Consider the following 24,824-nt stretch of genomic DNA (forward strand, 5'->3'; position numbering starts at 1 on the left):
TTCTTCTAAGAACCAAAAACACTGGATTATGATCAGAAAAAGATTTAGGTAAAATATCTGTTTATAGAATTTTATCTGCAAGATTTTTAGAAGTCCATATCATATCAATCCTTGAAAAACATTTGTCTAGTTGACAATACAGGGAATGGTCTCCGCATTCCCTGCGCTACATTCTTCCTGCTTGTGGGCTCTGGAGGGAGCCAAAGCCACCCTTTAGAGGTGGTGAAGCAAAGAGGGGCACCCCATGAGGTCAAGGAGAGTCAAGCTCTTCTGTCTGGCCTGGGGTTGTTTTTCCCTCTCGCCATGGCAAGAAGAAGAGACAGTCTAAAGATGGATGCCAGGAAGCTGGGGCAACCAAAGAACAGTTAAGAGTGGTGCTGGAGCAAAGTAGGTGAACTGTGTTGGAACTGAGGGAGAGGATTTCCCATTTGCTTTAAATTTAACCTAAAGGGACATTTTAGAATTATCCACTCAGAACCATTCATTTAAGTGGCATCTAGGCATTCTGAGAAAATACCAGACTGGAAATGGAAGGTGCAGGAGAGAAAAATGATACATTTTGAAATATACAGGAAATTGAACTCTTAAATTGGAAAGAAGTGGTGCTGGGAAGGCATTTTAAAATGCTGGAATCTCTTACCTATGAAATGTATTCTGCTTTTATAATTGTTTTATAACTGAAAATAACGATTGACTAGCAATACTAAAATGTAAGTAGAGAGTGCCCCCTGCAGACAAAAGGGGAAACTACAAGTTTAAAAATATCTATATGAAGGACAGTGAATATTCATGGGAATATCCTGACTACTGGCGACCCAAATATGAAAATAAGGAAACTATTTAATTAAAGGGACACTTGAATTTATGATAAAAGATTGAACCTGCAAAGGGATGCAAAGAGGCTTTTGATAATCTTAGGATTAGTTAAATGGAACTGAGTATTTACAGAGGGGATATAAATAACTGGGATTTGTGCACTCCTTGAAGGGAAACTCAAGACTGAATAAATAGGTCTCAGATTGCTGGACAAAAATTGAATCTTTTAAAACAAAATAAGATATTTTATAAGGAAAAAATGAATGGAATTTCAAAAAAATGGAATTACTTTTTCAAAATATAAAAGATATTATGGAGAAAGGATTTAAGGAGATTATGGAAAAAATGGAAAATACCATACTAGGGATGATGAGTAAAGTCCAAGACACCCAGGAAAGGGAGGAGTCAAGAGAAGAAATGAAGGAAGAAGAAGACAAAGAGGAGACAACAATGAAAATAACAGTGATTGATGAATTTAATCAGGGGAAAACATATTAAGAGAGCTAGAAGATATGTTTGAAAGGGAGAGAGGGATCTGGGTAGAAACTTTAGAAACTGGGCAGTGGAAGAGGGTAGAGGTGAGAAAAGTGCCTGCATTGAATAACCAAGAAGTAGATACAAACAGAGGTAAAGATTTAAGAGAGGAATGTGGGAGGCAAGTAAAAAAAGCATAGTAATTAAAGTATTGAAGCGAGCAAGAGTCAATGGATATTTCTTTTTTTAAATTGTGTTTTGGATTTGCTTTTTCTTTCCTCTCTCTCTCTTAAAGCATAGCAATCAAAGTATCGAGGTGGACAAGAGACGATGGATGGATGATGTCTTCTTTTTATTGTTGTTCTGATTTGCTTTTCCTTTTCTCTTTCTCTCTTTTCTTTTTTTAGGTAGGTGACATGATTAGAAGTTAGATAGGATAAAAAGAAAAAGTCTTCTAATAAAGGGTCACATAATTAAAAGTTAGAATACATGATAGACATGAGAAAAGGGGGAATACTAGTGCACATACTTTTATATAATAAAATGGAAGTAATGACAAGAGAAAATATGGAATAATCGAACAATGATAGATTGCAATCTATTATAAATGTGTATTATTATTATTATTAGAAATACACAAGTTGAATGAATGTAATAGTTATGATTAACTTTACTAGTTGTAATTGTATTAGAATGCATGACATCCAAGTGCCACACTGTTCACACATTGATTAGATATATTTATAAAAAATAAAAAAGCTTGAAAAAAAGAAAAAAAGTTTTATGTCTTTCTGGAAAAAAAGGTTTATTCTCTGTTCTAATCATTTTAATATATCCATGACTCTGTTAGTACTAAATTGTCCATCATCTCAAAAAAAGTATTTGGTAGTTTATCCTAGGAGGGTTTAATCCCCTTAGTGGATATTCTATATTTTTTAAACTAGCAGATATACATTCTTCCCCTAATAATTTATTTGTTAAGTATTTCATATCTTGTTTCTTAATATGTGTTTCTTGAAGGCAGATTATGTCAACATTTCCTGGGGTAATGAAATATTTTTTTTCATGCTTGGATGGGGCCTTTGCCCCAGTAATATTCCATGTAATAGGCTTAATTTCCATCTTTAAGCAAAGTAATAGGTTTCTGTACAGTTACCTTAGCCATACCTTCTTCTTCCATGCCAACTTTTTGAGATTGTTCCACCTCTAGTTTCTTTCCTATATCCATTTCTTTAACTAGATCTGAGATTAGTTTATGTCTAATCAAGAAATCCTTGACTTTTTCTATAGAATTCAGTCTAAATATTTGCTCTTGATAAGTAAGTATCACTCCTTTCAGTTTATCCCAACAGAATAGAATTTTTCTCTTCTTCAAGATGTCAGTAAGATTTCCTTTTTCTCGAAATTCTAACTGAAATTTTCTTCAGAACAATTACCATATTTTTCAGAGTATAAGATGCACTCTCCCCCCCCCCAAAAAAATGGGTGGAAATGTCTGTGCATCTTATACACTGAATATTGCAGCAGGGGGAGGGAGATTGGTGTGACATAGATCAGCTGTTCTAGAACAGGCCACCACAGCAGAAAATAGGCAGCGGTGAACAGGCAATGATGGTAAATGGGCCACGCTGAATGGGCGGTGGCAGAGAATGGGTCGTGCCGAATGGGCCATGCTGAATGGGCCAGATGAATACCAGATGGATGCTGGGAGGCAGAGGGAGATCTTTTTTTCTTGCTTTCTTCCCCAAAAGCTAGGTGCATTTTATAGTCCAAAAATATGGCATATCCACGTTTTCCATTCTCATCTTATGTTTAAAATGGCAATCCAAAACATAATCTCTTGTTATTCTTGCAAATGAACTATGAGATTAATTTTCTCATCATGGAAAATCTGGAGTTTACTCTGTATACTTTGTCTAGATCTATATCAAGAAGTTTTTTTATTTATTAATTAACTGAGCCAAACACTTAACCAGCCTTAGTCTGGTATCTTCTCCTGGTTGTTCAGGAATTGCTCAAAATCTTATTTAAATTCCTCAGTCTGAGATTCCAAAATTGTTCTCTCTTCCAGTTCAGCTTCACATAAAGTATTTGTCTTCTCCAATATGTGCTCCATAAGATCCACTTTGTCCTTCGCCTGTTTGATATCTGCATATCTCCCGGAGTTCTCTTAGAAGAGCATCAATCTTGTATGCAGGCTTTATTCCCATAGATTAAATGAACTCATGTGTTTTAGCTGTATGTTAATCCATAAAGGGCCCTAAAAATTATATATCTGCTGATAATCTTTCAATTTTTTCTGTGTTCTTACATGTAGCCATTTTGATAATGAGTAGCTGAAATTTAAAAATTTTTAATTAAAAGTTTTAGAGTTATAGATTTGTAGCATAAAATTCACTAGGTTTAATAATGCTAGTGAGACATTTAAAAAATTAGCAGTACTATCATCTTTTGGCTATCAGGGTTCCAAGAAACACCCCCAATGAAAGAAAACTCCGAGACTTGAATTTCCTCAAAGTTCCACTTTATTAGAGATGTCATCTGAGAAAACCCAAATCTGAAAGCTTCCAGGTTTTCCCACCCAGTTGAAAGTTTAAGATCCTTCCCCGACACGCACAAGTCTCTCCCATGGTCCAATACTTCATTTCTGGTCTAGAACAAATATGATTTGGATGACTTCAGAATTAAGTGGAATGTCCAAGAGATTGAAATTGAATCCAATCTGTGGGCTAACCACAATCCAATACAAATTAGCTGGAAGGGACAAAAGAAGAAAGCAAGTCAGACTCTAAATCAATCTATAACAAAAGATAAAGAATTTATACAGATGATGGAAATTGAAAAATGGATTCTTCTTTAAAGAAAATAAAAAAGAAGAGACTTCGTTACTGTCAGGCATGCCTCCTTCAATATCCAAGAAAGATTATTGGTTTTGCTTCCCCCTTTGATTTTAAAAGATTCAGCATTGGCGATGCAATGCTAGCAAAAGAGGAGATAAATTGGCGGTAAACATTAGTGAATCCCCAAAAACTTTGTAGCTCTTTGCGGGTGAAATTTCTCTTGATAAAATTTGCACTTAGACAACTTGCCATAAAGTTCAGCAGCTCAGAGTTTTTTCAGGATCAAGCGTACAAATTTTACGTGTTCCTCGAGTGTTTCCATGTACACGAGGATGTCAGCCAAGTAAACTAACATTCCCTTATACAGGTGTTCATGTAAAACCTCATTAATCAACTACATAAAAACAGCTGGTGCCCCCTGTAGTCCAAAGGGGAGCACTCTAAACTGGAAACATCCCAGAGGGCAGCTGAAAGTCATCTTCCACTCGTCTTCTTCTTTTATTTGGACCCAGTAATAGGCCTTCCTTAAATCTAATTTTGTGAAAAATTTCCCCTTTGCCAAGTGCACCAACATGTCCTTCAGGACGGGCAGAGGTTACTTGTTTTCCATACAGGCGTTAAAAGTTTTTATAGTTCACACATAAGCACAGAGAGCCATCTTTTTTCCCTTGGAATAAGACCGGTGCAGCCACCCATGGCCTAACTGGTTAAATGAACCGCCTCTTTAGGTTTTTTTCAATAAAGTTGTATAATTCCTCCAGTTCGTGTTGGGTCTTTGAGTAAATCTGTGGTTTAGGAGTTTCTCCCCTGGGAGAATCTCTATGCTGCAATCTGTGGCGTGGTGGTGGGGAAGCTTATCAGAACCCCTTTCACTGAATGCCTCTTTGAGGTCCCAATATTCTTTCAGAATTCTTTCCTCTCCCACAATTTTCTCATGCATGGCAACTGCTAAGTCTGTTGCAGCTCTGGCTAGGTGGGAAGTCTTTCCCTCCCCCTCTGTTGGCTTAGCTGAATAGATGCATAGTCACCCTTTCCACCAGTTCACATGAGGATTCCATTTCCACAACCAAGGTAATCCCAGTATGAGGGGCCGTTCCATCCCTGGTGCCATGATGAAACTCAGGGATTCTTGGTGGTTCCCCCATCCACATCTTCACCGGTTTGGTTACAAAATGGGCTGCCCCCCCTCAGAAATTGACCCATCCAGCTGGCAAAAGGCAATGGGTACTTTCATAGTTCTTAGTCTTAGACCCATTTTCTCCACCACCTCCAGGCTGATTAAACATCAGGTGCATCCAGAGTCTAAAAGGGCCAGCATCTTCCCCTGGGCTCCAGTCGAGGGTATTTTAATTCTACTGGGATGGTCATGGGGCTCAATCGGGGACTTACCAATTGGTCATCATCTGAATCAGTTTCACTTCTTCCCATGGAAAAGGAGGGTTCCTTCTTGTCCTGGTCTGGAGGAAGGACATCAGCACCTTCCATGCCTTCTAGGGCAGTTTCACAGCGTCTCCCTAGCTGCCAGCCAGGTTCCTTCCCACCAGCCAGGATCAGTTTTGGGTCATGTCTAGTGTAGCAATTGGGCTCCCAATGCCCCTCCTTTCCTGCTCTTGGCACCTCCTCAGATAACCCCCGCATATGCTCACAAAACTCCTGAGTGTATTCAACCTCAGGCCTCCCCTCCTGGGTTTAGGATTTCATCCTGCTTCTTGCCTTTTGATTTAGGAGGGGGTCATCAAAGCATTTCCTTAGGGCTGTCATAAACACCTTGTGATCCCTCAGCAGGGGGGAATCATCATTACGCAAAGCTACCATCCAGGGAGCTGCTTTGCCTTCCAAAGCCATAGTAACACTTCTCACTTTGGCAACTTCTGATGGGAAATCCTCACTATACTCTTGCATGTAATCCCAAACTTGCACTAAAAAAAACCCAGTTCTTTGGGATCTCCTTTGTACTTCACTCCATGAGGAGGAATCTTTGGCATTTGGTGCTTTTGGGCATTTTCCCCCTTCTTGGAGGAGCTTGAACTGCTGCTGCTGTGGCTGGGGCCCCTCCCTCTTGCCCAGCACTGGTAACTGTTCCCTGGGATGTTTCAGGGCTAGCCAGGTCTTCTGCTCCCCCCTCCGCCTGCTCAGCTAATCCACTCTCCCTTTCAGCGAGTCTTACATGGAAGTGACATATAAACATATACATATCAAACGTTTACCCAGCACTTTCCCCCCAACTCCCCAACCCAAAGTCCAATCTGCAAACTCCCTAAGGTGTCATGTGGGGTGCGTTTTCAAAAAGCCTCATCAAGTTGATATGCGAGATGATTGGCCTTGACCAAGTCCAAACACAGGCCACCAGCATGCATAGAAGATGGTGAGAACAAAACTCCCTTCTTCATAACTCCTCCAGCACCAGTAATTCCCCCTCCCAATTATCTCAAGCCCCCTCCCTCCCCATTCCTATGGCAGCCAATAGCAAGCAAGAAAGTAGAGGCTGACAGTTACAGAATTTGTGGAATACTGCAAAAGCAGTTATTAGAGGATTAGCTATAACTTATATAACACAGAGCAATAAGAAAAAGAAATAGTACCAAAGGATTTTGGAAGAAGAATACAAAAAACTTGAATTAGAATCACAAGAAGATCTATGCCTTAGAAATCAAATGGACCTGATTAAACGCAAGCTAAATATTATAGGAAAGGATGAATTGGCACAACAGATATAAAGAAGCCATTTTTTTGAGAATGCTAATAAACCTGGAAGGTGGCTAGCCCATAGATTGAGAAAAGAAAACGAGAAGAATTGGATAATAAAATTACAGGGTGAAGAAGCTATATTACACAGCCAACCTGTAAAGAAGAAAGATATAATTTCTATAAGACATGGTATCATCATGATAGAATACCAGAGGAAAAAATAATACACTATTTGGGAAAAGCTAATCTACCAAAAATTCCAGAAGCATTGAAGAAGAATATGTTGGATGAAAGAATATCAATGGCGGAATTAACAGAAGCAATTCAAAGATTAAAAAAACAGTAAGACTTCAGGACCAGACAGCCTATCAGTAGAAATTTATAAAGAATTACAAGATGTCTTGAGTATATAAATGGTAGAGGTATATAATGAAGTTCTACTGGAAGCTAAAATACCAGATACATTGAAAGAGACCTATATCACCCTAATCCCAAAAGAAAACTCAGACATAACACATATAAAAAACTACAGGCCAATTTCATTATTAAACACTGATTACAAAATTTTTGCATCAATAATTGCTGAAAGATTTAAAAGATTTTTAATTGATTTTATTCATCCTGATCAAAATAGGTTTTTATCCAAGAGACAAATAAGAAATAACATAAGAATAATTCTGGATACCTTAGAATGGTATGAAGTTCACAACGAAAAACTATTACCATTAATCTTGGATGCTCAAAAAGCATTTGATAACGTAAATTGACAATTTATGTTGCAACAATTACATTGTATGGGCTTTGTTGGGAAATTTATGAAATGCAATTTATACTCAACAGAAGCTAAAGTGATGGTAAATGGAGATGTGACAGATAGCTTCAGCATAAAAAAAGGAACAAGACAAGGTTGTCCACTATATCCATTATTACTCATTTTAATACTAGAAGTATTAACTAGAAATATCAGATCAGACTTAGAGATAAAATGAATGGAAATTAAAAAGGGAAATTATAAACTACAAGCATTTGCAGACAATTTAGTATTCATATTAGAAGAACCATTAGAAACTGGCCCCAAATTAGTAAGGAAAATTGAGGAATATTGAGAGGTGGCAGGGATGAAAATAAATAAAGAAAAAACTAATGTAATAGTTAACAATTTAATGGACAAACAAAAAAATTGATTGACATAGAAAATTGGTTTACAGATAGCAAAAAAAAGGTTAAATATTTTGGTGTTTACCAAACAGCAAGGTGTGTGACAATTAAAGATGACAATTATATAAAACAACAAATAAAACTGGATTTGGAGAGGTGGAAGGATCTACAGAATCTATGGTTATCTATGATTGGGAGAATAGCAGTTGTAAAAATGAATATATTACCAAAATTACTCTTTCTATTTCAATTACCAATAAAATTAGAAAAGAATTTTTTTGATGAACTAAATAAAATAACTTTGATAATTTTGATGTACTAAACAAAATAACTAAACAAATATTTGGCAAGGTAAAATCCCAAGAATAAAACTTAAAATGTTATAGGAATCTAGGTGCAATGGGGGCTTTGGATGTTCAGACTGGAAATTATATTATCAAGCATCAGCTCTCATATGGCTAAAAGAATGGTTTAATTCAAAACATAGAAGATTACTATGTTTTCTCAAAAATAAGACCTCGTCTTATTTTCTTTTGACCCCCAAAATATGTGCTTGGCCTTATTTTTGGGCGGTGTCTTTTTTTAGGTGCAAGAGGCAGTGAGTGCGATCACTTCATGGCTGCTTGGCCCATGGATCAGCTGATCCAGCGAGGACTAGAGGTTCTGTCTCTCCGGGTGTCTGGAGATATTTCCGGTGCACTCTTGCTAGCCCCAGCCCTGCCCACAGAACTAGGCAACCTGGCAGCTGAGAGGCTGTCTGTTCTGCAGCTTATCTTGTGGCTATGGAGCAAGTGGCGACCACGGCTTGTGCTCTGCAAGTTTTGCTTAGGCTCCTGCTACAATGAGGCAGAAAGCCATGTGGCCTGTCGGAATTGCCCCCTCTCTACCCAGCTGCTGCTGCTTCAGAAAAGGACATGCGATTGTGGGAAGCATGTGCTTATGATAGAAGTAAAGTGCAGCCTGTCCCTTTCAAGCGATCAAATGTCTGTGTGTGTGTGTGTGTGTGTGTGTGTGTGTGTGTGTGTGTGAGAGAGAGAGAGAGAGAGAGAGAGAGAGAGAGAGAGAGAGAAATGAAGGGAGTAACAAGAATTGCAGGCAACGCTGTTTGAAAGAGTCTTCTCTCCGCAGTTTCTCTTTCTCTCTCTCTATCTGTCACTCACAGACACACTTGATAAAAATGGCAGAGGGCAGGCAAATGAGTAAGAAGACTGATCCTCACCTCCAGCTCAGTTCCTGCTCAGTGTGGTGCCACAATGCCTGGCCTCTGCGTGGGTGACCCCCGCACAGCCAATGTGAGAAATGGGTTCTCTCATAGCACCTCCTCTCTGGGCTTCACCTGCCTTGGAAGCCAGGGATCCTGCAAGCATCCCAGAAATGCAAATGCTGCCCAAATCCCCACAACTTGAGCGAGTCATTCAGCTGCTCCATATGCCTGACCATCCACCGCACCTGGGCCTGCCAATCACCGTCCACCCCAAACCAAGCAGCAGAGAGGCTTTGGGATAGTGCCCTTCTAGCGCCCGCTGCCCTGCCAAAGGCAAAGCGGAAGTAGGTGGGGGCCACACAGAGCTCCTCCTAACCCTAACGCAGCCAGTACTCATCAAGGGCAGCCCATACATGAGGCAAGTTTGAGTTTTGCATTTTACCTTCCTGCCTTTTGCGAACTTTTGACTGCATACAAGGAAAGCAGCAGAAATCTTTCTCCCCTTTCGCTCCAATAGGCTGCGCCGGCCGAATAGGTCTACGAAGACTCATTTCTGGTGGGGTTTGGAGAAGAGAAAGTTTCTTGCATGCAGCATGCAGCCAAAAGTTCACAAAAGGCAGGAAGGTAAAATGCCAAACTCGCCGGGCCTCGAGGTGCCACCCTGAGCAGGCACCGAGCTGGAGGTGGGGGAGGGTCAGTCTCCTTACCTGGTTGCCTGCCCTCCACGATCTTCATCGTGTGTGTGTGTGTGTGTAACAGAGAGAGAGAGAAAGAGAAATGGCAAAGAGAAAACTCTTTCAAACAGCATTGCCTGCAATTTTTGTTACACCCCTCCATCATTTCTCTTTCTCTCTCTCTCATTCTCTCTCCCACACACACATACATTTGATCACTAGAAAGGGACAGACTGCGATTTGCTTATATCATAAGCAGGTGCTTTCCACAATTGTCTGTCCTTTTCTCAAGCAGCAGCAGCCTGGTAGAGGGTGGGAGTAATTCTGATGGGTCACATGGCTTTCTGCCTCATTGTAGCAGGAGCCTAAGCAACACCCGCAGAGCACAAGCCGTGGCTGCCACTTGCTCCATAGCCACAAGATGAGCTGCAGAACAGAGAGCCCCTCAGCTGCCAGGTTGCCTAGTGCTGTGGGCAGGGCTGGGGCTAACAAGAGTGCACTGTATCTCCAGGCACCTAGAGAGACAGAACTTCCAGCCCTCTCTTGATCAGCTGATCAGCATGCTGTGGTTAAGGGGCCCAGCAGCCTTGAGATGACCAGGAAAGGAAAGGGCTGCCTCCTGTGCTGGCCACACCCCTCCCCTTCACTAGGTCTTATATTCAGGGAGGGAATATATTTATGCCCACCCCAAAAAATCAGGCTTGGCCTTATTTCAGATCATATTTTTGGGGAAACATGGTACTACTGTTAGAAGGACATGACCTGCAATTAGGCTGGCATGCCTTTCTCTGGTATGGTAGAGGTATGGCGCACAAATACTTTCAGAGGCATTATGTGAGGAATGCATTGTTTAATCTATGGGAAAAATTAAATTACAACATTACAGGAAAATACCAATCTGGCTCTCCACAATGGAGGCATTAATATATCCAAACCTGATTAATTGGGGAAATTGCACCTTATAAAGATATTCTAAATGAGAGTGGTGAACTTAAATCCAAGCAAAATTACAGAATCAAGGAGTGGATTTAGCTTGGTGGTCATATTTTCACATCTAGTCAGGATATGAGAAAGATGTTAAAACATGGGGTTTAAATAAACAACCTTCTCGGGCGGTTCACGGCAGTCACGTTTGCTGCACTGCCACCCAAAAAGGCTTTACCGCAATCTCTGCAGGGCCCGCTTCACCTGCCCCTTCTCGGGTGGTTCCAGGTGGCCAAGATTGTCACGCTGCCACCCAAAAAGTCTTTGCTATGATCTCTGCAGCGCCCACTTCACCTGCCCCTTCTCAGGTGGTTCCAAGCGGCAGAGATTGCAGTAGCAGCATTTTCAGGTGGTATAACACTAAATGTTTTTAATGTAATGCAGATTGTTAACACAGCATAATTTGTATATATTCACAAACCTTATTTTCAATGCATCCTATTTTATGGATTCTATTCCTTTCTCCAAAATTGATTCCAGTTAATATCAATAGTATAAGAGAGGTCTAGTTTTAGGCACTATTTTGTGGGATTTAATTTTCCTGTTAAACATATTTAGAATGGAGTCAATTGTACATTCCTATCCCAAGCTCCCCAAACAATGCTATGGAAGTTCTTTCCCTAGAAGATGTACAGTTTGAATAGGAAACAAAGAATTGGTTTACCTCACTCCTTTTTTTCTTTTTTTTCTTTTAAACTAGTGGTCCTTCTCCAGGTTCACACAAGTAGACTTTATACACATATAGACTTTATATATACATGCGCCATTCCTAGGAAGAATGTGCCATTTCCTAGGAGAAAGTGCTCAGAATAGCTCATGCCTTACTCATACAGTATTTCCATTGAACTATTGCAATACACTAAATGTAGAACTCAAGAGCATTTGGAAGTTGTAGCTGGTCCAGAATACAGTGGCACATGATGTTTTGGCTGCATAATAATATGCCCATGTAATACCATTGCTATGGCAGCAATGATACTGGTGGATTTCCAGGTGCAATTAAAAATTGCTGATTGTCATCCTTAAAACTTGCTTGCTATGGGCCCATATACAGTATGAGGGACCAGTTCTCCCTAGTGATTTCTGCCTATTTCACCAGTTCTTTCAGAATGACATCTGAGTACTCCTGGTGAAATAATGTTATGTGGTGGGCTTATGTGGTAGGCCCTAGAAGATGTGCCCTCTTTATCATGGTAGTTGACCTAGGGAATACTCTCCACTCCCAAATATCCCCACCAGATATCCCCACCTCTATCGATCTTTTGGAAGGCTATGGAGAGGCTTTTGTTTCATTGTAATGAAAAGTTTTTGCTTTTCTATATTTTTTCTTATTTAGCACCCAGAATATCCTTGGATATCCATTCATTCATTCTTTTATTTACTTATTCAGTCATTCATTCATAAATGTTATAGGCTGTAAAAAATTTAAAAACACAAAATAAATAATGAAAGCCCTCCCCCCAACCAACAAGAAGAAGAATAACCTCTATTCATTGGGAGAACAGAGTTCCAGGACTTGGCAGAATAGACAGTTCTAATAACTTTCTGAACATCATTAGGATTGCAGCCATCTAGATTGCAACCTGTATTAAATTCCATTACTGGTATTCTCTGGAGAAAGCTGTTTCTGAAAAAAGATGCCATAATAAGATTATTCACTCCATTTTTCTGAAGAAAACAATGCAAATTCATCTCAAAGAAAAAGATAATAGTGCAGATTAAATACTCATAGCTGTGCTAGCACATTGCAACCTGGACTTCAGACTTGCACTGTTACTTTTGTGTTGCTAATAAAACATGGTCCAATTAAAAGTGTAATGTTCATTTCATTGATACCCATTTACTTAGAAAATAGAGAGTTTTATTGTTAGGCCGTTATCAGACTTCTTGGGCAGCTATATTTGACTCATTTGTATTTTTACATGCACTGTGTATCAGCATTTATATCTCTGAAACTGTAACATTTTTCTAGTATTTTTACAGAAGATGTTCTTCTGCAACCAAGAGTTATTAAATATAATAACTTAACTGCTAAATCCTTTAATATCCTGACATGCTAGCATAAACCTTTATGAGTCAATTCATGCTGAAAATTAATTTGCTAACATTGTGTTTTATAACCTATTAGGCATTTATCATATACTGGGACTAGCAAAAAAAAAAATCTTAGAGATGAACAGATTCTCTCTCTCTTATGTATATACACATAACTTTATACCTTTAAACAAAAAAAACCACCATTATATACAAAACATTCATCCTAACCTATTTCAATAGTTTCTCATCAGTAGTCCTTGATGATGGATTTGAAAATATACCACTTAATGAAAGACCTTACTGTAGGGCCTCCTGCTTGGGCGGGGGGTTGAACTAGATAGTCTACAAGGTCCTTTCCAACTCTGTTAATCTGTTCAGCCTGCACCACTTGCCTAGCATTGTGACAATTACTGAATCAGTATAGATTCCTCGAACAAAATGACAGTAAGTACTTTGAAGGCATAGCAGCATAAACACTCTGTCAACTTCAAAACGAACCTGGCAGTGGCCATTTTCCTGTTCCTCAGTTACCACACAATGTAGGGAGGGGGAAGGAAGATGGAATGCTTTGCTAGGCACAACACAGAACTTTTTCATGGGAACCAAGGTCATTTCTACAGGTAAGAGATAAGGTTGAGGAGGAGTCGGTCAAACCAGCAGGGAAAAAAATGCTTTAAAAAGTTTTTAAAAGTTGACCACACCCACCCAGTCACATGACCCACCACCACCAAACCATGTAGGGAAAAAATTAGATTTCACCACTGCTTGAGACACACTGTTTCTTCCTAGAATTTTTGTCAGTGTTGCCACATGTCTTCTATCTACATGTGCCTGGAAACAAAGAGAGAATGGACAGTATATATCAAGAAAAAGGAAATGCCTGAATGAAATAAAGAAGGCATACTCAGGTTTCTGATGTCCGCCACTTGTACTTCTATGCCATAAGGCAAAATAATTGAAGGTCTATTGAATCTAAGATTATTCTCTGTATGCTGCATTTTATTGCTCCACAATGGACTGTTTTCTGCATCTTTAATATGATTAAAGTTCTTCATAGCCTTGAAAATTCAAATGGATTGTTCTTAGTGAAAATATAGTCACAGATTAATATAATTACTTATACTACAACAGTGTAATGAACAATATAAAATTCCATATTGTTTCTCTAAAATGGGATTTATTCCTGCCTTTAAATTGTTTAAATCTAAAACATTTAATGGATAACATCTGTGTTTTTGTTTGATATTTAACTTTTATTAGATAATTTTGTCTGTAGAAGATGCCACTCTTGTTATCTGTAGTTCTCTTAACATTTGGAATTCAGACTCTGTGTGTGTGTGTGTGTGTGTGTGTGTGTGTGTGTGTAATTCTGAAAGTAAACTTTTGCTTTCTTCTTTTCCCCAGGCCAGATCTCTTCAATTGGGATGATGTGGTTTATCAACAGTCCGCTGTGCAGAGATTAGATCATGCGTTCAATATAGCTAAACTACACCTGGGAATTGAGAAACTCCTTGATTCTGAAGGTTTGTGCAAATAGGATTTTATGTATGTACAGATTATTTTTTTCACATAGATGATTCGAAACAAGATTTATGTCAGCGTTCCAAATATCATGCAGAATTAAATCAGAGTCCAAGGCAGAGCTATCCTTAAAGTTCCAATTTAATAAGACAAACATGTTGGCACATCTGTGAAAATCCCAAATCTGAAGAACTTCCTGGGATTCCACCCAGTTGAAGGTTCATGATCTTATCCCCACACCCATAAATCCATCACATGCTCCAATCTTCTTCTTCCACGCTGGCATCTCCACCCAGCTGCTTCCGGTCAGGTGTCAAGGTGCGGAGACAAAAGATGACCTTGGCTTCTAGAAAAGAATGACAACAACACATTCCACAATTCTACTCCGTTCTATTCCCCCCTCCCAATTACTACACTAATGAAACAGCACAGTGAAATAATAGAAAGTGTGTCAGGCCAAAGATCCTAAAAGGAACATAACTACAGCCCTGACAGGCGGCTTCTCCTCAGAAGAAAAACGTTTCCTGAAAAGAGAATAACATAAAAGTTAACATAACAAAATTAACCACCTCTTCTCCCCCCAGGGGGACCCTTTGACTTTATTGGGAAACTTCTCGTGGAATTGTTTTACTAACTTCTCCACTTTTAGGTTCCAACTTTTCACCCAAATAGCTTCAGACAAAGGGTAACCCTTCCAATGCACTAAGTACTGTAAGCGACCCCTATTCAGCCTGGAATCTACACTTTTTTCCACCTCAGATTGTGTTTCCCCTTCTATCACTACAGGAGAAGAGAAAGCTTGGGTGGATGCTCTTCTGTTAGACCCAATTACTAGTTTCAACAAGCTCCAATGAAATTCTGGGTCAATTTTTCCTAGATGCCTGGGTAGACTGAGTCGAACTGTAACTGGGTTAACTATCTTCACTATTGGGAATGGACCTAGAAATTTTGGACCAAATTCCTTGCTAGGCATTCTTAATCTTATGTATTTGGTAGATACAAAAACTTTGTCCCCCACATGAAAGGGGGGTTGGAGCGAGCAATGTTTATCAGCTTGCTTCTTGTAGGCTTCTGCCGCATCTGCTAGAGCCTTCTTCGTATTTTCCCATCCTTTCTTTAGTGTGTACATCCATTCATTCAAAGACATGAAGGAGGGAGGTTCTCTAGGCAACTCAGGCATGGCAACAAATTCCATGCCACTGGTTATCTGGAAAGGAGTTAATTCAGTGCTGCTGTAGACCGCATCGTTGTATGCCACTTCAGCGAAGGATAGTAAGTCCAACCGGTTGTCTTGCTGATAGTCCACATAACACTGGATGTATTGTTACACCACCGCATTGGCTCTCTCTGCTGCGCAGTTCATGCTGGGATGAACCTCTGAGCTCATTTCTTGTGTGGACCCAATGGATCTCAGGACCTCTCTCCAGAATTTGGCTGTGAACTGGACTCCGCGGTCTGAAATGATCCTTTTGGGCAATCTGTGCAGGCGATAAATGTGTTTCACAAACATTTTCGCTAATTTCTTTGCAGATGGCAATCCTGAGCAAGCAATGAAGTGTGCCTGCTTGGAAACCAAGTCAATAACTGTCCAGATTACTCTATTCCCACTGCTGTCTGGGAGTTCCACGATGAAATCCATTGCGAGCTCTTCCCATGGTCAGTTAGGGCTGGCCACTCGTTGTAGTAGTCCAGGGGACTTCTCCGGCAGTGGTTTCATTGTTGTGCAAGTAGCACAGCTTTTTACGTAATCTTCTACCTCCAATTCCATCTTTGGCCACCAAAATTGATGCCTGGCGAGGTGGAGCGTTCTTAGGAATCCAAAGTGGCCTCCTAGTTCTGCCTCATGGCTTTGCTGTAGAACTTCCAGCCTCAACCCCGCAGGGACATACAGTTTGGACCCCTTCCAGGCTAATTCATTTTCCATCGTTAGGATATCCTGGTTATTGTTGACCCACTGGTCTGTTGGGAGTGCCAATTTCATAGCTGTCATCAGCTTCCCCTGGCTTCCATTACTTTCATACGGCGGTTTTCTCGACAAAGCATCCCCCAACAAGTTTTTTGGTACTTGTTGGACCCCTGGGGGTTTTGTCTCTGCTGCAGGTGCTGCAGGTTCTGGGCCCTTGGATTCAATCCTCCCTGGCTGGCCCCTTTCCTCCTCCGAGGACTCCCTCTTGGTGGGACTTTTCGTCACCTTCGGTTGGGGATCCTCTTCCAGAGGTTGTTTGCCCTTTTCCTCCTCCGAGGCCTCCCCCTTCGTAGGACTTTTCATCACCTTAGGTTGGGGATCCTCTTCCAGAGGTTGTTGGCCCAGATGATTCTTTTCTGGTGTCATCTGGGGCCTTCTCTTTACCGCTGTGGCAGTTGGTGTGCACGTTTGTGGCATTGGGGCTGGAGCCAGGCACTCTGATGCTCTGTGGCCAAGTTGACAGCAATGGTGGCATTTTATTGGGCCCCACAAGGAAAGGAACCTAGTTACATCTCTAAACTTAGGAAACGCCTCTTCACATTGTTCTGCTATCCATCCTGCAGCTTCCCCATTGGTAAACCCTTCTTCCATTGTTGAGAACCTTTCTCTGTAGGAAGGTGGGGTAAGAACCTGTTGGGACATTGCAGGTGCACATGATCCTGCCATCCATCCTGCAGCCCTCCCTTTGGTAATCCCTTCTTCCACTGTGGAGATTGCTTCTCTGTAGGAAGGTGGGGTTAGAACCTGTTGGGGCATTGCAGGTGCACATGGTTCCGCCATCTTCCATGCAGCCTTTCCCTTGGTAATCCCTTCTTCCATTGTTGAGACAATTCCTCGGTAGGAAGGTGGGGTAAGAACCTGTTGGGGCATTGCAGGGGAGACTGGAACCGGTGGGGAGGTCAATCCCTCAGTTGGCCACTGCCCAGTTATCTGCCATGGTGCCATCTGCTGAGGGAGGGCAGGTGCCCACTGGCATCCCTCCCATCCATGACCTGGGGTTAAGACCCATCACGGGGTTGCCTGATTCACAGGTTGCAGTTCAACCAATGACGGCTGGCTAGGGGGGGGGGTTATGTGCCAAGGACCCTTCTGCTGGCTTGGATGAGTTATGGGCCAAGTAGGTGCCCTCTGCTGGCTTGGAGGATTTTCCCATGCTGATGGCCACAGATTTGCCCACTGGAATCTTTTCCATCCATGCCCTGGGAAGAAAGCCCAATTTGGTGGTGCTTCATTCACAAGCTGCAGCCCAATTCGCGGTGGCTGGCAAGTGAAAGATGCTGGCCAAATCCCTTCTTGCTGTCTGGGTTGAATTTCCCATTTTGATAGGGAATCTGTCTTCAACTCAGTTGCAGGGTAATGAGTCATTTCATTTATTGCTGTTTGGAAGGAGTAATTATCTCCACTCCAGTCCTCCAGTCCATTGCAGCATTTATTAGTGGGGGGGGGGGGAGATTGACTCACATTTGGCTGAAGAAGTTGGTCTGAGATTCCAAACATCTTGTTGCTTCCAGTGTGCAGAATCTTTCCCCCACTGCATTCCTCCAGATGCAATAAATCTTCAAACAGAAACTCCTTCGCCTCCGAGGCGAGGCTTCGCAAAGAAGCTTCAAACAGAAATTCCTTTGCACTTTGAAGCTTTGCAGAGAAGTGTCTTGTCCAGCACATTTTCTTCACTGATATTTCATGCTGACCCGGTCAGAATTGGGAATTCAGCACCCCCTCACCAGCCCCCGTCTCCGGGGTGCTGGTGATTTATTTTAAAAGGAGAATTGGGATAATGTCAGTGTTCCAAATATCATGCAGAATTAAATCAGAGTCCAAGGCAGAGCTATCCTTAAAGTTCCAATTTAATAAGACAGACATGTTGGCACATCTGTGAAAATCCCAAATCTGAAGAACTTCCTGGGGTTCCACCCAGTTGAAGGTTCATGATCTTATCCCCACACCCATAAATCCATCACATGGTCCAATCTTCTTCTTCCACGCTGGCATCTCCACCCAGCTGCTTCCGGTCAGGTGTCGAGGTGCGGAGACAAAAGATGACCTTGGCTTCTAAAAAAGAATGACAACAACACATTCCACAATTCTACTCCTTTCTATTCCCCCCTCCCAACTACTACATTGATGAAACAGCATAGGAAATTATAAGAAAGTGTGGCAGGCCAAAGATCCTAAAAGGAACATAACTACAGGCCTGACACACTGTCCTATAATATAACAACAGTAGTGCTAACACTTATAATAATATTGATTATTTATATCACCATATATTTACATTCTCTATTTTCTGTTTTGGTTTCTGTTTTCTACATACTTATAAATTTTATTCCATATTTTATAGAAATCTGATTCTTCTCTTTCTTTTAGTTCTATTGTCATTTTGTCCATCTCTACACATTCGAGTATTTTTCTAATTATTGTTTCATCTGTGGGTGTATTGATTTTTTTCCAGTTTTGTGCGAAAGCAATCCTGGCTGATTCCTTTTGCACAAAAGACCTCCTTCACTTTTGTCAATTCTGTTATTCTGCAGCCTGATTCTATAGTTGTTGGAATTCATTTTTTTCTCATTAATCTTCACTCTGAATTTTACTGAATTTTAGAAATTTCTGTAAATTTATTAAAAAGGAAAAACTGAAATATCATATTTGACATAAATATTCAGACCCTTTACTCAGTACTTTATCGAAGCACCTTTGACAGCAATTACAGCCTCAAGTCTTTTTTTGATATGACACAACAAGGTTCTGGATTGGAGGATTTTCTGCCATTCTTTCTAGCAAATCATTTCAAGCACAATCAGGTTGGATGAAGACCGTTAGTGGACAGCCATTTTCAGGTCCACCCAGATATGGTTAACAGAGTTCAAGTTGGGCTCTGGCTGGGCCACTCTAGGACATTCACAGAGTTGTTCCTAAGCCACTCCTGTGTTGTCTTGGCTGCTTGCTTAGGATAATTGTCATGGAAGTGAACTTTCAGCCCAGTCTAAGGTCCTGAGTGCTGTGGAACAGGTTTTACTTTACTTTACTTTATTTTGGACTTTTATACCGCCTCCTCTCCCAAAAGGGACTCGGGGCGGTGTACAGTCAGATTAAAACACATAAATACATAAAAATACAAACATAGTTAAATACTAAGTGCCTAAAAGAGGAGGCTATAAAAGACTGTACCCAAGTAAAGTAGTTAAAAACAATGTTTAAAAATAACCCCTTAAAAATACCCAATTAAAAATATCTGCCAGGAGGTGAAATAGGACTATGAATGGGCCAAGCCGGCTAAACGGAACAGGTGAGTCTTCAGTTTTTGTCGGAAGGAGCGGAAGTCGGTGGTGGTTCTGATATCGGGGGGGAGGTCATTCCAGAGGGTTGGGCCCATCACAGAGAAGGCTCTACCCCTAGATGCCGCCCGTTGGCATTGCTTAGTGGACGGTTACAGGAGGAGTCCCTCCCTGTGAGAGCGAATTGGTCGCAGGGAAGTATGTGGTAGGATGCGATCCCGCAAGTAACTAGGTCAATTGAGACTATTCCTGTACTTTGTTCCATTCATTTTTCACTCAACTCTGACCAGTCTCCCAATCCCTGTTGCTGAAAAGCACCCTCACAGCATAATACTGCCACCATCATGCTTCTCTGCTGGGATGATATTGGGTAGATGATGAGCTTTGCCCAGTTTACTCCAGACATAATGTTTTGAATTGAGGTGAAATTGTTCAATGTTGGTTTTATCAGACCAGAGAATCTTGTTTCTCACAGTCTGAGAGTCCTTCAAGTGCTTTTTTGCAAGCTTTAAGTGGGCTTTCATTTAGAGAGACTTCCATCTAGCAACTCTATCATAAAGTACAGATCGGTGGAGGGCTGCAGTGATGGTTGTCGTTCTAGAACTCTGTCCCATCTCTACACAGCATTTCTGCTGTTCAGTCAGAGTGACCATCAGGTTCTTGGTCATCTCTCTTGCTAAGAACCTTCTCCCCCAATTGCTCAGCTTCACTTGGCAACCAGCTCTTGGAAGAGTCCTCGTTGTGCCAAACTTCTTCTATTTGAGAATTGTGGAGGCCACTGTCTTCTTAGGAAACTTCAGGGCAGCAGAAATTTTATTGTAGCCTTCCCCAGATCTGTACCTTTCAATAATCCTGGCTCTGAGCTTTTCAGGCAGTTCCTCTGACCTCAAGGCTTTTGCTCTGCTACAGTATGCATTGTCAGCTGTGAGGTCTTCTAGGCAGATGTGTGTGCCTTTCCAAATCATGCCCAATCAATTTAATATACCACAGGTTCTACAACCAAGGTGTAGAAACATGTCAGCAATGATAAAGAGAAATGAAAGGCACTTGAGCTAAATGTCAAGTATTGCAAGAGTCTGGATACTTACACCAATGTGATCTTTCAGGTTTTTTCCTTTTTAATAAATTTAAAGATATTTTTAAAATTCTATTTTCACTTTGTCATTATGAGATACTAAATGTATATTAATGAGAAAAACATGAATTTCGACAGCTGTATAATCTGGCTGTAGCACAACAAAATTGACAAAAGTGAATGTTTTCTGAGTGTTTTCTATACCAAGATTTGTCCCAAGGGTGGTTTTTTAAGAGGAAACTGGACTTTCTGTTTTTTCTTTGAAGAATTTTCACTTCTCATTCAAGAAGCTCCCATTGGTTGATTGCTCTCACTGTCAGAAAATTTCTCCTTATTTCCAGGTTGAATCTCTCCTTGTTCAGTTTCCATCCATTATTCCTTGTCTGGCCTTCGGGTGCTTTGGAAAATAGCTTGACCCCCTCCTTTCTGTGGCAGCCCCTCACATGCTCCTAGCTCCTTAACTTTACTGCCTATTTGCTTATAATCTCTCAATATTGTTCTCAGGTTAATGAACCCAAGAAAATCAGAACTCTGAGACTAGGATCCTCCTCAAAACTCTTCTTTATTGAGTACATCATATCAGCACAGCTTCAAAGAAAAACCAACTCTAAATCTTTCCTGCAGTTTCAGTATAATTAAAATGGGAAATACCCCATGTCACAGGTCACATTGGCCAATTGGGTTAATTGGCAGGCTCTCCAAGTACTCCTTCCCTCGTCTTATCCGTTGCCAGTAGAGATGACCTTGGTTCTCACAAGAAAGCTCTCTGTTGTGTCTAGTAAGGCATTCCAACCTCCTTCCCCTTTCTCTCCTCTGTGTGGCAACTGAGGAACATAAAAATGGCTGCTACCAGGTTTGGTTCAAAGTTGACTGTCGGTTCTCCCCCTAGTGAGTGAGGTTTCTGGAAAATACCAAGTACAGACAGGTTAAATTTTCACTAACCACCCCTGCCATCCCCCGGTTGTCCTTTTGGCTTTTGTGGATTTTTCTCGTGGAATTTTCTGATCAACCTATCTGCTCTTATGTTCTGACTCATCACCTAAGTGGCTTCAGAAAGGGGATAACCCTTCCACTGTACTAAGTACTGTAGCCTCCCTTTATACAACTTAGAGTCTAGGATTCTTTATATTTGTAATGGATTTCTCCTTGCACTACAATGGGACCTGGGGCTAACCGACCTATTGGCCTTAGCTCCGAACCTATAATCGGCTTTAACAAACTGTTGTGGAAGACCATATGTACTTTCCCTAATAGGCGTTTCAGTTTCATTGTGACTGGGTTAATGATCTTTATGTTGGGAAAAGGTCCTATACATTTGGGACCCAGCTTTTTATAGAGCAATTTCAGTTTTAGGTATTTGGTAGAAAGGCAAACTTTCTCCCCTAAGTGAAATGGCCTCGGGGCGGGGGGATCACTTTTTGTCTGCCTGCTCCTTGTGTATCTCTGTGCTTTTTGATAGCGCCCATTTTACATTTCTCCAGGCATCCTGTAAGGAGTCTACCCATCAGTCAGGCTTACTGAGGATACTCAGGCATTGGGACAAACTCCACCCCTGTGGCCACCTTAAAAGGCATAAAGCCCATGCTGCTATGTACAGCTAATGGGTGGCAGTGAAAGGGCTGCAGCGGCAAATAGGCCACAGAGAATGGGCTGTGGCAGCTGTGAATGTGCCATGGTGAACAAACAGATTTTTTTCTTGTTTTCCTCCTCTAAAGCTAATGTGCATCTTATAGTCTGAAAAATTTGGTAATTAACCTCAAGTACTGCTCAATCATTGTGTTAACTTGTTCTACTGACCCATTGGAACTCAGATGAAAAGCCAAACTAAGCCCCTGGGAAGATCCAATTATCTTTATGAACTCCCTCCAGAATTTGGCCATGAACTAGACTTCTCAATCAGATATGATTCTCTTTGGGATGCTATGCAGTCGGTAAAGGTGTTTTAGGAACAGCTTCGCCAGTTTGTGGGATGAAGGGAAGCCAAAAAGGCAGTAAAGTGAACCTGTTTGGAAAAAAGATCAATCAATGTCCAAATTACGGTATTTTCCCCACTTTTTGGGAGTTCTACAATAAAAATAGCAGTACATTGCTATTTCCTCCCAGAGTCGTGATGGCTTGGCTACTTGTTGTAACAGTCCCAGGGACTTTCCAGGCATCTTTTAAAATCACTGCACATATTGCACAGCTCTTTACATACCTTTCAATGTCCTTTTTCATTTCATTACCAATTGTCTTGGTACCAGATGCCATGTCTTTAGAAATCCAAGGTGAGTGGCTTGCCTGGCATCGTGGCTTCTTTGGAACTTGGACCTGGAGGGTACGGGGATAATTTGGAACCTTTCCATGCCAATCTGTCCTGGGAGGTTAGGAGTTGCTTGTTGTCCCTGAACCAGGGGTCAGTTTGCACCTTGGCTCTGAGTTTCTGGGTTAACTGTCCTCCCAGCTCGTTTGATGGTCTCTGAGACTATTGCCTCTTGGTAACTAGCACTGACTTCTGAGGGATGGGAATGATTGTGTTCACCTGTTTTTGGTGTTGCTCTTGTACTGGGGCATTCTAGTCAGGGCATCTGCTAGGAGATTCTTCCCTCCATGGATTTAGTTTAGTGTGAAGTCGAACTGGTTAAAGTACTGTGTCCAGTACTTGTTTGGGAGAGAGTTTCCAAGGGATCCTAAGGGCTTCCAGATTTTTATGATCAGTCCATACTTCAAAAGGTACTCGGATCCTTTCTAGAAAATGCCACCAGGTCCCAATGGACCACGAAGGCCTTCTTCTCCTACACCACCCACCTTTGTTCAGGGCTAGTGAGTTTTCTGGAGCTATAGGCCCATGGTTGAAAGTGTTCCTCCTTTGTCTTCTGGAGGAGGACTACTCCTATGGCTACATTGCTGGTGTCTGCCTGAATTATGAATGTGTCAACTCGCAAAAGCATTTCCAGTCTGCTCTCAGGAGTACATTCCATGCATACGTTCTTCAAACGTTGAATCTCAGATCACCAAAGCCGGGTTGTGAGGTGTGTCTCCAAAGCCCATGGGAACCCTCTCTTTTTGCTTTGCTTTATTTTTTTTTAAATGGGGAGAGGAATAAATCACTTGAAAATAAGTTTCAAGCACATACTAATGTACCTAAATCAGTAGGTACAAATGTTGGCTTCTTTTAATTTGATATTTTTTTAAAAGAATGATATGAATAATGCATTTGACTAAAATAAAAATATATATATTCAACTAGATTTCTAAAAGTAATACCCCAGCAGGAACAAAATAAAATATGTGATTATCTATGGATAATGCAGTTGTCTGTATTATCCATTACTGTAAAGCCTATAAGGGATTGCAAATATTTTTCCATTTTTGATGTGACATTTTGAAAATAAGATCATGTCTTTTTCCTTTTCCTTTTACAAAACTTTAATCATTTAGTGCAGGGATGTCAAACTCAAGCCCATTGGCCAGATCCGGGTGCTTACATCTGGCCCACAGTGCTGCCTGGAAATATCAAAGGACCAGCCCTCGGTGCCTCTGTCAGCCAAAATGGAGCACAGAAGGGCCATGGGTTTTTGGCTGGCAGAGTGCTGCAGGAGGCTGTGGAGGCCAAAAATGGGCCATGGAGAACCACACACGCCCCCCTGCATCCTATTTTGGCCAGCAGAGGCACCACAGGCTGGTCCTTTGATATTTCCAGGCCTGCCCAGGGACAGGAGGCAGAGTGCTGCAGGAGGCAGAGACACCCCATGGCCCCATTTTGGCCCTTTTCACCTTCTCTTTAGCAGCCAACTAGAACTAGGTACCCTGCAAGATCTGGATGGCTTTGTTCAGAAGAGCCAAAAACATCTGTGTCTTCACCCAGGTCTTTGATGAGAGAGCCCCCTCATATCATTGAATTTGTCATCTTTTATCTTAATCTTTTACCTATGATTGATTTAATTGTAATTTTTTTAATTGTTGGGGCCACCCAGGGTAATTGAGAATTGAGTGCTATATCAATTTTGTAAATTATTACTAATATTAAGTCCTCCTCTAGGGCTGTGTCAGAGGTAGTAACAAAGATTGACAGACTGTTGGACATATAGTTTTTAGAGACATCTGGAGAAATTGTCAATTAATTTATGTTC

General features: G+C 41.1%; 1 protein-coding gene across 2 annotated transcripts in view; it reads left to right on the plus strand.

Moving 5' to 3' along the window:
- Positions 1–24,824, plus strand: part of DMD (dystrophin) — a 1,188,090-nt gene that overhangs the window by 260,519 nt on the left and 902,747 nt on the right. For both annotated transcript variants that reach the window (XM_081951523.1, XM_081951524.1), the window contains exon 7: positions 14,280–14,398. In XM_081951523.1, the coding sequence (XP_081807649.1) occupies positions 14,280–14,398 (119 nt within the window). The remainder of the gene's footprint in view (positions 1–14,279; positions 14,399–24,824) is intronic.

The sequence above is a fragment of the Natrix helvetica genome (assembly GCF_964273705.1).
Source record: "Natrix helvetica genome assembly, chromosome: 4".
NCBI classification, from domain to species: domain Eukaryota; kingdom Metazoa; phylum Chordata; class Lepidosauria; order Squamata; family Natricidae; genus Natrix; species Natrix helvetica.